The 15,872-nt window shown below is 39.8% G+C and overlaps 1 protein-coding gene across 2 annotated transcripts; it reads left to right on the top strand.

Moving 5' to 3' along the window:
- The first annotated feature begins 4,876 nt into the window (after positions 1-4,876).
- On the top strand, positions 4,877-15,593 carry pnoca (prepronociceptin a). Of its 2 annotated transcripts, none has more exons than XM_085767047.1 (3): positions 4,877-4,980; positions 13,763-13,896; positions 14,819-15,593. In XM_085767047.1, exons 2-3 carry the CDS (start codon positions 13,777-13,779, stop codon positions 15,434-15,436), a joined length of 738 nt encoding a protein of 245 aa, XP_085623173.1. In that variant the 5' UTR covers positions 4,877-4,980; positions 13,763-13,776; the 3' UTR covers positions 15,437-15,593. The 2 variants fall into 2 exon arrangements, with proteins under 2 accessions (XP_085623173.1, XP_085623180.1); XM_085767054.1 differs by having other exon boundaries at positions 4,901-4,980; positions 13,766-13,896.
- The last annotated feature ends 279 nt before the right edge of the window (positions 15,594-15,872 follow it).

Here is a 15,872-nt window from a genome sequence, read left to right as displayed (position 1 = left end):
AGTGTTGTGTGTTTGAGGTGTACTGTATGACACAATGTGTGGACAGAAATATTGTGGGCAGTGAACCTGAGATGTCTTGACTATAGAACAGTATTTGGGATTAACTGACCAATGCGCTGTCTGTCCTCTGATGGCTATCTACTAATGAACCACTGACTAGAAGAGACAAACACAATAATAGCCTATTGACCTCCTGAGGGCTGTCTTCATTGGTGAAACAACCACTCCATCTCCACAGTAGCTCCTCCGCTTGATGATAGTAAGTCAATATTTTAGACTATGCTTCACATAGACTATCTACCACTACATTGCTATCAATCAGCAAAATAACTGAAAGAATAGTTTGACATTTTGATCTACTGTAGCTTTATTTGTTGGATTAAATATTGTTAATTCATCATGAAGTTGGATCCAATGAGACAGTTAGCTTAGCACAAAGACTGGAAGCAGGGGGAAACAACTGGCCTGACTCTGTTCAAAGGTAACACAGTAGAACATATCTTAACTCAGAGGTCACAATCTTTCAAGACAAAGCAAGGGGTGCTTTTAAGGGTTAAACAGCACTTCCTGTTGATCTCAAAAGATGGGAAGAGAGTTCTAGAGGGAGAGTGCAGCGACACTGAAGGCTCTGTCGCCCCAGGCCCGGTGCTTGGTCATGGGGGGCAGTGACAGGAGGTTGGCATCAGAGGAGTGGTTTGGAGAGTGGGGGTCAAGGAGGTCAGTGAGTTAGAAGGGAGCCAGGTTATGGAGTGCTTTAAGGTGAGAAGAAGGATTTTAACAACAGGAAGGAACAGGAACAGGAAGCGAGTGAAGGTTTTGGAGAACGGGGGTGATGTGATCATTGGGACGAGTATGAGTGAGCAGGTGGGCAGTGGAGTTCTGGACATACTGAAGTTTATTGAGGGTTTTGGATGAGAGGCCATAAAAGATGCTGTTGCAGTAATCAAGTCTGGTGGTGAAGAAGGCGTGGATAAGAGTTCCACCAGCAGAGAAGGAAAGGGAGGGACGAAGTCGGGCAATGTTTTTTAAATGAAAGAAGGCCGTCCGGGCTATCTGGTTGATGTGGTGATCAAAGGAGAGGGTGCTGTCAAGGAAAATTCCAAGGTTACGGATGTGGGGGGAGGGAGTCAGGGAGGTGTTGTCAATGGAAGGGGTGAAGTTGTTGGCAGATTTAGTGAGGGATTTGGGACCAATGATGATGATATCTGCTTTGTCGTAGTTCAGTTTCAGAAAGTAATGTTATTACATCCATGATTTAATGTCATCGAGGCAGGAGGGGAGAGTGGCATGTGTGGTAGAAGTGATGGATTTGGTGGAGATGTAAAGCTGGATGTCGTCGGCGTAGCAATGGAACTGGAGACCACGACAATGGATAATGTTACCAAATGGAAACGGAAAGTAGGATGAAGAGGAGGGGACCAAGCACGGAACCCTGGGGGACACCTCAGGACAGGGGCGCGGTGGAGGAGGAGCAATGGTTGATGTGTATGAATTGACAATGGTTGATGAGATATGACTGAATCCAAGAGAGTGCAGTTCCAGTGATGTTGAGGATGGAGGAAAGGTGGGAGAGGAGGATGGAGTGACTGATGGTGTCAAAGGCTGCTGTGAGGTCGAGAAGGGGGTGGTCGGAGTCTGAGGTGAAGAGGAGGTTGTTGGTGATTTGACAAAAAGGTTTGATTTTATGTTGTTTTTTTCCGCAAAGCCTAAACAAATTAGATTTTGTTAAAACAAAAGTGTAGCTATCTGCCTCTCTGTTTCTAGTCTTTGTGCTAAGCTAAGCTAACTGCTTCCTGGTATTAGCTCGTATTTTTCCAAAGCCTAATGCCAAACTAGTAACAAGACATGTCTGTTGACCTGTCCATCAAGAGCATGGCTTGTGTGTGCAAGTGTTTGTGTGGGTGAGTGTGTATGTGCAGGTAGATTGAAGAAGCAGACTGAGTTGAGTTTTTTGATCCCATCTCACAGAGCTTGTGTTTACTGAAGAAAACAAACAAGATGCACACAACCTGCATACAGGAAATACTCCAGAAATAGTAAACTAAGCAGTCAGGGTGACACAAGTCCTCATGAGGAATGACCACATGAAAACCTTATTTAAGTGGTGCCACCTCTAACTAAAGCTGTCGGTAAAAGTCACAGACAGCCCCAAATTATGAAAATGTCTGATTGTTTAGTTGCTGGGCATTATTGACAAATTCCCTTTCTTTTGAAGATTTATCATAATAACACTTCATCCCACTTCAGACACATTATATTTATGAGAACCTGCCTGCCTGACACACCACTTGAATTTTATTGCAGGAGAGTATCATCTTACTACATGTACTGTATACTAAATGAGCTTTTCCAGTGTTTTGATGTTTGTCTGTGGGTTCTCTCTGTGGACTGTCCTTGTTCTTCATCCACAACTGATTCTATGAATTTTCCAAGAGCTGGCTTTCCATTACAACATGGAGATCTCCATATTTCAAAAGAGACACACACAGTATTTCTGCATCCTCTTATCATGGAAATACAAAATCTTTTGTATCAGTGGGGTTTGTGTCACAAGCCCCAAAACTCTGCTGTCCCAGTTAAGGAACTGTATCTTATTAGGCTACATTAACATTTCTTGCTTTATCCACCTAGGATCTAACACTTAGAGAGTCAGTATTCTGTTGTATATCACTTCACGTGTCCGGGTTGTACTGCTGTGTGTAATCTGTCATCATCAGCCTAATTGATAAACCTGAGCAATCAGATCGCGCATCTGTTGTTCACCTGCTGTTGTTTCCTTGTCACCTCTGGCTGCTCCTCATGATGGTTTTTAAGTAGACACGAATGTGTGAGGAAAATAATGTGCCTCTATTCTCTGTGGAGGACTCTGATATCTTTAAAATGCAGATTGATATACAACCTGAAGAAAATATTGGGAACATTATTAAGTCCATTACATCTTCACTGAACTTCACTGAATGCTGTTTGATGTTTACTATTGACTACAAAACTGTTGTAGATGGCAGTCAGGCTCCCCACATACTATATGAGTAGAATTAAGTGTGAGAAAAAAAAAAGATGTAAGGAGTAAGGTCAGAGATAGAAAAGATATTGAGAAGTTTAAATACTGTGTAGAACATTGTCATCAATATGTCTGTACACTTGAATTGAATTAATCTTAAAAACAAAACCAAGTAGTTTTAGTTGCTCACAGTTCAGTAAATGCTTGAATAACATTTGAAAAGTGCATAAATTCTTTTTTAAGGCAATGCCAAATGTTCTTCCTTGTCATGTATGTACAAGATACTCTCATCCCGTTCTCCGCTTGGTGTATTCGATGTTGTATTCCAATTTATTGTTTCCAGTTTATCTCATTGTTATACATATTTAATACATTTCTACTGAGATACTACACTTTACTGTGAGGAAAATGAGTGTGTTATTTGATTATATATAACCATATATGTTTGCGCTTATCTTTCCTGACAGGTGGTACGGTAGTAACGTGTTTCATTTTGTTTCAGCACCAACAGAAATGCATGCCAAAGTAGAGTATCCCTAATCAGAGAGAAACAGGACGCATCCCCCTGACAATGAATGCTGGACAGACTTACAATAAGAAACTCTGGGAACACACGCTCTTCTGGATTCTTTTGTCTCCAGCTCAGGTTTCTGTGTGTGAATGGAGTGACAGTAATACAGTCCTGCCACTGCCTGAAGAGAGGTTGAAGGACATCTCACTGTTACTCCCACATCATGGTGGAGGTGTGACAGCCAGATGTTCTACAACCTCTCCTCAAACAATCTACACATAAATATGACATTTTATGGCAGCGAATTATTAACAAACAGAAGAATAACAGGCAGTGTACTTTCTAAGGATAATCATCTCAAAGGTACAGTTAGACAAACAAAAGGAGTTTGGGACCCTTTTTTTAAATTTATTTTGATTTGCGAAGATTTTGAGCTCATGTTGCAGACCTTCAGATGTAATATACTGTGTATGAAGGTTTATTGTCTCCCCATATATTAATAGTGTGATACTGTTAATGCCCCATGTTAGAATAATGGTCAGTGTGATTAAAGAAGAGTTCAGTTTGGTCAAATACCTGTGCAAAATGTTACAATTAATCTTGAGTCAAAAATGTATTTGGTGTGTTGTTACTTCACTTAGATGTTTGACCTTGAAGACAGTTCACATTCATTTCCATGTTTTTCCATGTGATGGCTGGATCAGTAGCTCCCCACAGCCCCTGGTGGCTGGTCCATCAGTGTATGAATGTGTGTATGGGTGCAGTGTATGTATTTGTGAGTAAATGAGTGAATGTCGTAAGTGCTGAGTGAGTACTTGAAAAGTACAAGTGCAGTCCATTTATGATGTGCAAATATATCACATTCATTCTGACAGAATTATATCTGATGTTAAAGTTTTTAACTGATTTTTATTACTTTTTTGGTATAAAAACCATATTAATCAAGGCAGAGTATATATTATGCCTTCTATTTGTATTTCTGGTTTCTTATCAACTGAATGTTTATCAACTAACTCAACTGGAAATAGTGAAATATGTAAATATCTTACATCAAAGCATAACACCCATCAACACAAACAGATAGATCCTCCCTCCTCTCTTCTTTCCCCACTTTTATTTTTCCACCTCTCCATCTCTACTCTCTTCCTCTCCTCCCTATCCTTACACTCCCCCGTCTCCGTTCTCCTCTCTGATTTGAGTCCCACCCTCCTCTTCTTTCTCTCCATGATGAAAAGGGAGTTTTGAAAGAGGGGGGGAGAGAGAGAGAGAGAGAGAGAGAGAGAGAGAGAGAGAGTCAGAGGAGGGGGTTGAAGGGGAGGGGTGGGATCCTATAAGAGTGGCCGACTCCAGCCTCCACGTCGCCAGAAAAACCCATACTGAGACTGACAGGAGGGAAACGTAAGCTGACGAACCTCGACTTTCACCCAAGGGATCCTGTACAGGCACTCACTATCTCACGGCAACACAGGTAAGAAGACCTCGGGATGGGGACGGAGGGGAAGGAGGAGGGAAAGAAATGGCCTGACCTCTGACCTTTGATACACACTATCTAAAATCTGTCCTTCCATTATATTTGTTAAGTCAGGAAAAACAGATACTGCTATTCAAATACAAAATAAGTTCTCTTAAATTTAGATTTGACACTGGACATGTGGGCACCAAGAAGGACATGCTTGTAAGCTTCTGTCAACCTTTTGACAGTATAGTGCTTTGTTATCCCCGATCAGTCTGCATCTCTGTTACTCCATCATTCATGACCGCTGGAGAATAATCGCTGCAGCTGTCTTGACCCTCTACGGCTGAGTGCCTGTAACAATGTTAATCAAAGAATTTAAACTCAGTCTATCGCTGACCTCAGTGACAGACAGGTGGATGGATAACACAGCAGGTTGACACAGTAGTCTTCAGACACTGTTAAAAACCCACTGATGTGTCTCGTGGAATCAATGCATTACCTCTAGAGAAGCAACCACAGTTGTGTCCGGTGATTCCCAATGTTAAAGACGCGTTTCAACACGTGTTTGGGTAAAAGTCATAAGGCAGCAGAGATGTACACAGAGCTCAGAACAAGCTCAGATCTACACATGCGTTGATATCTAGTAAAGAAGGAAAGGTCATAAATACACATGATTAGTCATTAATTGTTCAGGCCTGATTTGTTGCTCTGCTAGTGGCTCTTCTCTTCTTCAGTGGTATTTGCCTGAGGAAAAGTCAATATTGGTCAATTTATAACAACAACAAAAAAAGAATGAAAAAAAGACAACTAAATAAATATTTGGATCTGATTCCTGTTTTATTTTTATTTTTTAATTTTAAGTTGGTTTTGGTCCTGGAAGCTGGAAACTGCCATCCAGACTAAAAAGATATGCCGACACAGGTTAAGATAACAACATGGATTTTTCTGATCACATGTAAACCATCTTTCTACATCTGGCCCATAATTGTACTGGTCTTTATTAACCTAGACTGCTCTGCTCCAAGCTTTTAGACTGTTGTTGATGTGTGTGATTCACATCAGGCAAATTTATTGAATCACAATTTTATGAAAGTGTGACAAACTTTGTCATATTATCTATTTTATAGCTAGATTTAAAAAAAAGGAGAAGTAAACTCTTAGATAAAAGACAGAAGTTGCACCCGTAGTGGTATTTATGCCGCATAAACCTATTTCTGTGGTCATTTTGCTAAAATTGTTCTTTTTATGCCTTCAGGCATTTATGTCTGAATCTCATTATAAGGAGGAACTTTTTAAAGCTGTCAAGAAAGATTTATGAAATTAATAGCAAGCTTTAAGGTGGAGTGTCACCTTTTCATTTATTTATTTATTTTATATTGAATAATTACCAAAGTGCTCTTGTTATAGCTCGGGGCGCACCTTTGGTTTGACTTTGAAGGAAAGGCACAGTACAAAATGGATTATTTCAGCCACAACAAAGATACTGATGAGAACTGAATTTGAAAGCATAATGTTTGTGAGTCGTGACTGTGATTATCTTTGTGACAAAAGCTTCTTGCATATCACTGATGTGGCACGACAGATAACATACAGTAGAGACAAAATGTCTTTTGTAACTAATGCCGAGAAATCTAGAGGCTGCTTTCTCATTCCTGAGGGCAAACACTCAAAGCTTTCCTGTGCCTGCAACAGATTTGGGTTTGCTGTGAAATTTACCTCTGATTATCCTTTGTTTGATATGACAGCACTTTTGCTTCAGCAAGGTTGTTGTATGGAGGTAATAGGACTCAACATAATTGAGATAATTCTTTGAAAAACTGAAGGCTCCATTTTCAAGACTTCTTTCCCAGTTTGATGTGGGCGAGATGATTTGTCTTATATATATATTTTTAAATTAATTTAACTATTATTATTATTATTATTGTAAATGGAACCACAGTAGCTGTTGGTGATGAGAGCTCTGTGTTGTTTATTTGGGGGGCATTTTCCCTGCTTTCCATGTGGATCGCTGGTCAAACACAGACCACCTATAAAAGAAATCAAAGAGAAAATGTTTGAAACGTCTAATGCAGCTTCTGTGAACCTTTTTCCTAACCCTAAGTCTTTCAGAGAAAGAGGGCAAAATCTGTCAGTGTCAGACCTGAGGATGACTATCAGTTCTATGAAAAGGTCTACAGAGTAACAAGAAAAGACAAGTTGTGCTTTCAGGAAACAGTGCCATTTCTTCGTTTTTTTGCTAGACTTGAAATAGCCTGATTCAATTCTGTCCACCTACGCACGTAATAGCTGAATACATCCAGTTTAATTTACTTTATCTGAGGTTTATAAAAACACATCTGGATATCAGCAGAAATGGCTGTCATCCAACAGTGGTGGAAGTTGTAGAGAATGTTAATGAAGACCTCATAATTATAAGTGAGACATATCAGCAAAAAAGAAAATCCAACCCAAGAATATTTGGTGTTACTCAAAACAAAGAGACGAAAAGCAAAACACCAAACATTAGAATCATGTTACCGAGTTGCAGCCCCACAGTTTTTAGGATTTAAAAATCTGTCTTAATACATCTCCTCTCCTTCTTATCAGTGAATTTGTTAGTTTCCTCCCCAACAACACACACACCTCATTAGCTTTATGGATAAACTTCCTTGACCCTGAGAAACCATTCACATTCAAAGGCTGGATGTGGGAAAATAAAGGAAGGATAAGGATAGGCATAGTGCCTGTGTGAACATCTCTGGTGGCTGCACCGAAGTGGTTGTGGATGTGTGGAGTTAATCCAGGTATACAATATCCCCTAACACAGCAGGTTCCCTGTCCATCCCTTTGTGCTGGGAGGATTTCACAGATCATCCTTCATGTCCCTTTGCTACATCCCGCTTTCTCCTGTTTTCCCCTCATAAAAGGAGACCTCACTCCTATCACATGCAGTGGAACTCATTTTAATTCTCGGGGCAGAAATGTACATGTTTTTCGATTACATGATTATTCTGTAGCATATGGAAAATATATGAAGTAGAAAGGCCCTGACCTCTCTTCAGGACTTTCTACTCTGGTATTTATTCATCTCTTCAAGGAAAAATACATTAAGAGAGCTGGATGCATCGTGCTGAGTCAATTGTTGCCAGGTGTCCTGGTGTTGTATTACAAAGAAATCTCTCGTAGCTGAAAAAGCATTTTTCTCCATGCATGCAAAAGTGGCTCCTGTTAAGTTACCAGTGGAGATAATCATCCTGGAAGCCTGGAAGCTTTCAAGTGGGCATAACAAGAGATTGTCGTGTTTTTCTTGGTTGTGCATCATTGTGAGGATGTAGAATAAAGTAAATATGAGATGCACAGCTCATCAGCTTTGACTTATATAACACTCTACAGCTTTTAAAACACATTGTTGGTTTTATGTTAAAAATACAGCAGCAGCATAATCAAAAGCAAGCTTCTGTTCTGCACCAGTGGCTAAAGTGGCACAGTAATTTCCTGAATTTCAGAAAAAGTAAGAAAAAAAAAGATAGGGTCTGAGATAATGTTTTATGTTTACCCATTTCTCATACACGTACACACACATACACCTTTTTTGAGCCATCATATTCAACATACACTAAAACATATTATGCTACCATGCAACAAACACCTTCAGAAAAAGTGGTGACCAAATGTAAACAATCAGCATTTGCTACAGTGTAGCAAGTGCTATGTCTGTATTCCTGTCAGTCACACAATGTCTGTATTTCCCCTTACAAAAACTGATGGTTACAAAACATTGTCCCTCACAACTTTGGCTTTCGATGATGAAGACTTTTTTTTTTTTTTGAGAAAATTCAATATTACAGTGATTGGGTGTATCTTTATTTCATATTGACCTGTTACAGCATTAGAGTGCAAACAAATAACATTATTGATGGTTCCTTCCAATTAGGTGTGAGACATCATCCATGCTAGGCCACATATAATACAACCATTAGTATTTAGGTGCACCTGTGTCCAACAAAGGCCTGTCAGCTATAGGTTTGGAAATGTCTGTCCTTGCAGAGACACAGCTTTGTCTAAATATTTTACCAACACGTGTTTAATTTAGTTTTGCTTTACAGCAATGACTCATATTACAGTAAAGGGGAAAACAGAGGAACAGTTGGGATTGAAAAAAATCTACAGGACACCACCTCATCTCAAAATATAAACAAAAAATCAATATGAAATAAATAAGAAATGGATCTGGTAGGCCTGTGTGTGCGAGCACACCTCCGAACCATTAATCGACTGTCTTGATTAGATACATTGAGAAAGGTAATTGATTTAGCTTAGTGTGTCTGCGTGTAATGGCTTCAGCATGTAATCTACCACCACGTCACACAGTCTTGACTGACAGGGAACATCTAGGAGAAGCACAAGATCGACTTCCTTCCTTTGACTGGAGCTATGTCAAAACACCCACACTGCAAGACAGGACCCCTACAAAATAATGTTTTTAGAGCATCATTTTGATGGTTTATTTCAATAAACCGATGCATAATCACCCCAAATCTGTCAAAATTGTTGGATGCATGATGTAAGAGGGGGTGGCCATTTAGCAGTTTTTGGGCAGTAGCTATGCTGTTTTTGTAATGTGAATAGTGGAGCATTAAACCCATGTGAATTTCAGTGTAAATGGTAGAAGTTTTGTCACATTTTATACATGTGTGAGTGACAAAGAGTGAGAATGTGACAGAGAGGTGTGGAGAGATGAGTGGGTGAGAAAAGGGGGACAGCTCACTGAGTAGGTAGATAATGCATATAGGCAATGACATATGGATTGAACATTTTGAATCAAACTGATCTGTAGTATAGATTTAGTGTCTTGAAATGTATCGAATCAATGGCTACTCGGCCATTTTGCCATACTTAGCTATCAATATTAGGGAAAAAAAGCAGTACAATGTATTTTGAGTGGGCCTGGGACAAGTTGTCAATCAAAGTGACTTTTCTGACAGATAAAGTAGTCTGCCATCTGGCTCCAGGCAAAAGACTAAATAACATTTAATTACCTGTCAAACTCTCATCAACATAACAAAGCCAACATTATGAACATTATTTTCTTTAATATGCTGGGCCTCTCTCCTTCAAGGGCTGAACATTATTGTTCTTACGTTTATTCTAAAGCTATCACATTTAAAAGTACAGTTTATTAGGTCATTATGTTGTGAATGATAATTTGTGTGAGTACTTTAAGTATATACACAGTTCAAAAGAAAAGGCTGAAGTTGATATGTTAGCTACTGTATCATCCTGGTTGAAGGGGTTTTATTTATTCAAAGTCAGTTAAGGAAATGTCACAATTTGTTAAACAGAAATTAAAATGAGAAGCCTTTTGATTTAATGCATTAAAGGTCATGCATTATTACAGAGCTCATCTTATAATTGTTGGCACAGACACTAGTACAGAATGCAAATAAGGCACTGTGTTAAATTCCTGAAAGATTTTGCTGTCTTTGTATTTGCACAGACTGCGCTGTGTCCAGTTGTCCAGTATTTCAGGATAACCTCAAAGTAAGAAAACCTCTGGCCAAAGTACAGGGTGTATGATAATCTGAGTTTTAATAATAGTTATTACAGCTTAGTTACGTAATAATCTGCAGTTCAACTTTTCAAAATAAAAACCAACTCCACACTGCTCCCCTGTTCAACCATGTGTGAATAATCCGGCTTTAAGTCGCTCTTCTACTGGAAGTAATTTATTTTATACTTCCTGTTCTTGATGAGAAAAGGGCAATAATTGAGAAAAATAATGGTGGAAACAGTTGATAACATGGTGTGAGATAGTTTGAGAACCTTCTGCTCAAAGTAAGTCCTTGCTGTTGGACGAGGAGACCACAAATCAGAAAGGAATATTTTGTTCACATATTTATTCATGGCTGACTTGACTAAGTTTTAAATAAACTTAGATAATTATGGTTTTTAACATTTTTTCCCCTTAACTAGGCGAAGTTTGGCATATAACTTTCAAGGAATCAGACTACAGACTGGTGATGTTCACACTGTCATTTCACGTACAGTAGGTGTAGTGTAGGTCAGGCTTACCTCAAAGTGATGTTGATGTTTTGCACTGTAACAATGGTATATTACCTTTATGAAGAGGTATTTCCTTTTTTCTGAAAGATGGACTTATTCATCATCGTCCACTGGAGGGTGAAACCTCCATCAGCTGTGACTTAGCAGAGCACGGTAATGACTTCATTAACTGGTTTATTTAGTGGTTAATCAGTTAATTAAAAGCTGGGAAATTGGTTTTCAAGGCCCAGGAGAGGATGAGGCACATGTCAGTGGCAGCAGAAAAGGCTGGTCATTGACAAGTCCTGTTCATATTTAGTGAGCTTTTGACAACACAAATTACTCCATAACAAAAAAGGACAAAAAGTTAAAATTATATCCGATGGTGTGCCTACTTGTTTGTCCTCACATATTTGCTGTATGATGTCCTGAGCGAGGCCAGAGTGACTGCTTCAAGACCTGATTCACTCTATGTTTTCCTGGATAGGAAATCAGACAACAAGGACAAGAAAGATAAGAACTGCCAGGGCTCAACTTGACCACTTGACTGTTTCCTGCATTTACCCAGACTGCTTCTTAAACCTCCAATGACGGCTGTCAAAATGGGTTTTGATCATGTTTTACTAAGTTAAGATTGTAGTTCAAACCATCCTCAGGGAGTAAGACAATGATACTGCCCTGCCTGAACTCTAGTACTAAACATAGATGTGATCTGAAAGACTTTAGTGGTCCCTCCCCTGTCCTCTCTTCTCCTCTAGTGCCACCATGAGGTTGACCTGGGCCAACCCTGGCAACGTTGGTACCCTAGTGAAATTTAACTGAACATTACGTAATGCACATTTGTAGTATTCTTTCTATATTCTTCTTTCTTCTCTTGCTCCTCTTTGTGCAACTGAATATTTTGTCCGCAGCAGCTTAAAAGCAGAACTAGAAAACATCGGATGGTGCACAATATCGTACATACATTAGTTACATGCAATGCTATTCAATCGTCTATCCTCTCCTGCTTTGCAGCCCAGGTATTTTGTGTGCATTTTTCCCAATGCAAAGGGATGTCCCTGAAGTTGACATTTGTGGTTTTGATTGAAACATCTCAAAAACTATTGGCCACACCTCAGCAGAGGACAGAGATGTGAAGAGCATTAGCACGAAGGCAGCTCGTTCTTATAGACGATGACAGGAGGATGGACAGTACAATGCATTATGGCCAAGTGAACACACCCACACCCACACCCCTGTTTGTCTACATCTTCTGTCCCACCCTCAGCTGTCCAATTTCCTGGCTTATATGGCTTTTGTCCTTCACTGACAAACCCATCCTCTCTCCCACTAATGTAAAATTAATTAGATTTGACACACTTGCACAGAAGAACTGATTAATGTTTATTATCATTATTATTATTAATTTTGCACAGTTGCTGTTTTAGTGATTGGAATGAACAGTTGTGCATTTACACTTTTATCAGCTTTTAATTAATTCATTAATTATAAATTCCACATTTCTAAGACATTACACAGAGTAATATTTGAGTGAAGACAAATTAGTTTCTCTTTCTGCCATATCCATGCAATTGATATACAACCTAAAGCAAAAAGAGTATTGTGTGTATGGAATTAAATGAAATGTATTGTACAGTGGACAAACAGTATGTACATTAGGTATGTGTGTCAATGTGTTCATTTGCATGCATGCATGTTTGTGTGCCTGTCTGAATATTGTGTGTGTTTTGTGCATGTGTGTCCGGGTGTGTGTTTGTCAGCAACAAACAGTGACTCAGTGTGCTGCCGGAGGCAATAATTGAGGCATCAATTAAAGGAGTTAACGAGTTTGTTTAATGAGATGAAAACTGTAGTTGTGTTTCTGACGTCAGACTCAGCAGACTGGGCTGTTGCTCCAGGAATAAGGTCACACAACAGTCTTTCTTGTCACTATTTTACATCTGTCACTCAAAGTGGGAAGTCTCACTCAGAAGTGAGATTATTGTTTTTTGTCTCCTTATTAATGTCAGATGCCTACACCATTTTACAAGCCAACTTTTCAAGTTTACAAGTCATAAAATAAAGCTATCCTTCGCTGTATTAGCAGCTGTATTATATTTATTGTGGATATTTCAGATTTACAACCTAATTAGCAAATTCTAATGACTTTCATGACATTTAAAAAAATACAAGTGATTATTTAAAGCAGAAGTAAGCAATCTGGTTGTTTTGGCTAACTTCTTGTCAGCCGATGGAGTTAGCAGTCCCCGCCCTCGTCATGGATCTATTGGTCCTCGTCCCTATGTACGTCACCACATTCACGTGCATCCCTTGGCTGCACACACAGAGAGGACCGCCCCTTTATGCCGTTCTCTCTCCTCACTGGATAAAGGTTGTAGGATACAAGGAAAGTTTTCTCCTCAGCTTACAGCAGAGCAGAGTGACTGACAGACCCGTGTTTCGGACCAAACACTCTATATAAGTGATTGCTGTCGGAAGATATAACTATTTAAGACTTATATTAACACAAATATTCCGCTTACTTCTGCTTTAATATAAAAAAAAAACTCATGCCAAAAGACAGAAAAAAATGGAGCAGAGAAAATGAGTTATGTCTGAAAGACTTCATTTCCCCTTTATATATCCATGTAGTCCTCTACCTTACTCCGTTGAATAGTTGTTGACACTTTGACATTTAAGGATGTTCAAAACCTCTTAAACCGCTGCATTATAGGAAGCTAATACGAAATGTATCAAACTGTTTGGGTGTTTTGATCTGTCCTGTGTTGTGCAGCAGACGGTGGGACCATGAAGACTGTGGTGGCTCTGCTGCTGCTCTTTCTGTGTGATCCTGGACACAGTGACTGTCAGACAGACTGCCTGTCCTGCAGCAACATCCTGCCCACACAGCTCACTTTCAACACCATGGTGAGGAATCTACACGCAAAAACATAAAATCAAATCATCAAAATCATAGTGGGAATAGTACAGATGTAAATAATTTTGCTGCATTTCATTTAACTACTTCAGTTTCAGGGTCCTATATTGTTCATACTGCACTGCAATGCCCTCATTAACTGTCAAATGCTCCATCCGGACAAAAATTATTTCTACTCCATAAACATACCAACACGCACAAACACAACATGTCCGCAGGGCTCTTTTCATTTGGTGATAGAATAAGTGCAAGCCCCTCAACCTACCTCTATGTAGCCATCTCCGTCATTGACATTTACTCAACAAATTAACCTTGTGGCATTTGAGTTTTAATTTGTTGTGGCTAAGTGATTCCTGAGGATAGAAGTGTGTTTCAGTGCTCATGCTTGCTGTTGTTTTTCTCTGGTTAAAGGCATGTAGGTGCACATGGTTCAATTAAAACATATAAAAATTTCACAATTGGATAATTGTCTTCAGGTCGCCACCTCGCTACATGCCACCTTGGCCAGTAACCCCCCCCCCCCCTCCTCCACCACACACATACACCCCTTACGTCCAATGTCTGTGAAATTTTACTTGTGAAAGAGGGACTAGAGAGCCTGTTAAGGTCATTCCACTCCAACAACCCACTTTATTACGTTGCATCAGTTAATGTTATCAGTTACATCTGTGCTTTTCCCATGAAATCAAGCGTTTTAATGTAGCTACGTTTGATGTGTAGGTTATGTTTTACAGTTCAGATGCAGCCATGAGTTTCAAAGCGAACTGAGTGACAAATAGCCTTAAGACAAGAATTTAAGAATGCTGAAGTTGTAAACATTTGAAAAGAGACCTTCATGTTTAAACGGTCCATTTTCTGCTTCTGAAAATGATGAAAGAAATAAAGATTGCGTCTTGTCTTTGTCTTGATCAGGTGTGTCTCATTGAGTGTGAAGGCAACATTTCCCCAGCTTTCTCCTGGGAACTCTGTCGTAAAGCATTGTCTTCACCAATCACCTCCCTCAGTGGTAGTATGCGGAAAAGATCTCAAGAGGAGGTGGAGGCTCTGTTTCCTGAGGAAGAGGAGCAAGTACAGGGAGGTCTGTTGCTGCCCGTAGCATTGCAGAGGTTTGATCACGTGACCCGAGCACTTGGGATAGATGAGCGGGATCTGGGAGGCAAGGCCAGTCAACTGAACGCTGCCTACAATTCCCAGAATGCCTTGTCTCTTGAGGATGAGTATGAGGAGGAGGCAGGGCAGGAAGAAAGGGATGCTGACAGGGCAGCAAGAGGACAGGGAGATGTTGGGCTGAGTCTCTCCAAGAGGTTTGGTGGCTTCGTCAAAGGGAGACATGGCTACAGGAAGCTGGTATCGCCAGGAAGATCCTATCAGAAGAGGTACGGTGGCTTTATTGGCATTCGGAAGTCAGCCCGCAAGTGGAACAACCAAAAACGTTTCAGCGAGTTCCTGAAGCAGTATCTAGGGATGAGCACCCGAGCCACTGAGTTCAACAGCGTGTCAGAGGACCTCACCAATCAGAATGAAGTTTAGCACCTTTAAGCCACTGCCATAAAACTATTTCTTGATGTATTTTCACTGATCTTGTTTTCTATTCCAATCACTGTGTCAAACTTAAACTGGTGTCACAAAAGTTGACCAATCACAATTAACAAATTTACCAAAAAAGTGAAAATTCCACTCAAGAAAATATAAAAACATTGACCCCCTCAAAACTTTCCCTGTCCAGTTGTGGGGTGTCCTGAATCGTTCAGACGTCCAATTTGGTGTCCCCATGGGATGTACCAGTTAAACAATTATGCTCATTTCATTTAATTAGCAACCCAGTCACTTCGTGAGAATTGAAAAAGGCCCCTTCCTTGGTGGGTTTCACTGAGAGTCCTGGAGTAGTTTGCAGCAAAGAAAAGGCAGTGTAATCTACTATTTACGTAAATCAGCAACAAAAGTAAGAATAAATAATGCTTTTCTG

The sequence above is a fragment of the Trachurus japonicus genome, chromosome 3 (genome assembly GCF_045865225.1).
Source record: "Trachurus japonicus isolate A0001 chromosome 3, Traja_1.0".
NCBI lineage: Eukaryota > Metazoa > Chordata > Actinopteri > Carangiformes > Carangidae > Trachurus > Trachurus japonicus.
Note: the sequence above shows the minus strand (reverse complement) of the source record. Positions and strands in the feature narration are given on the sequence as shown.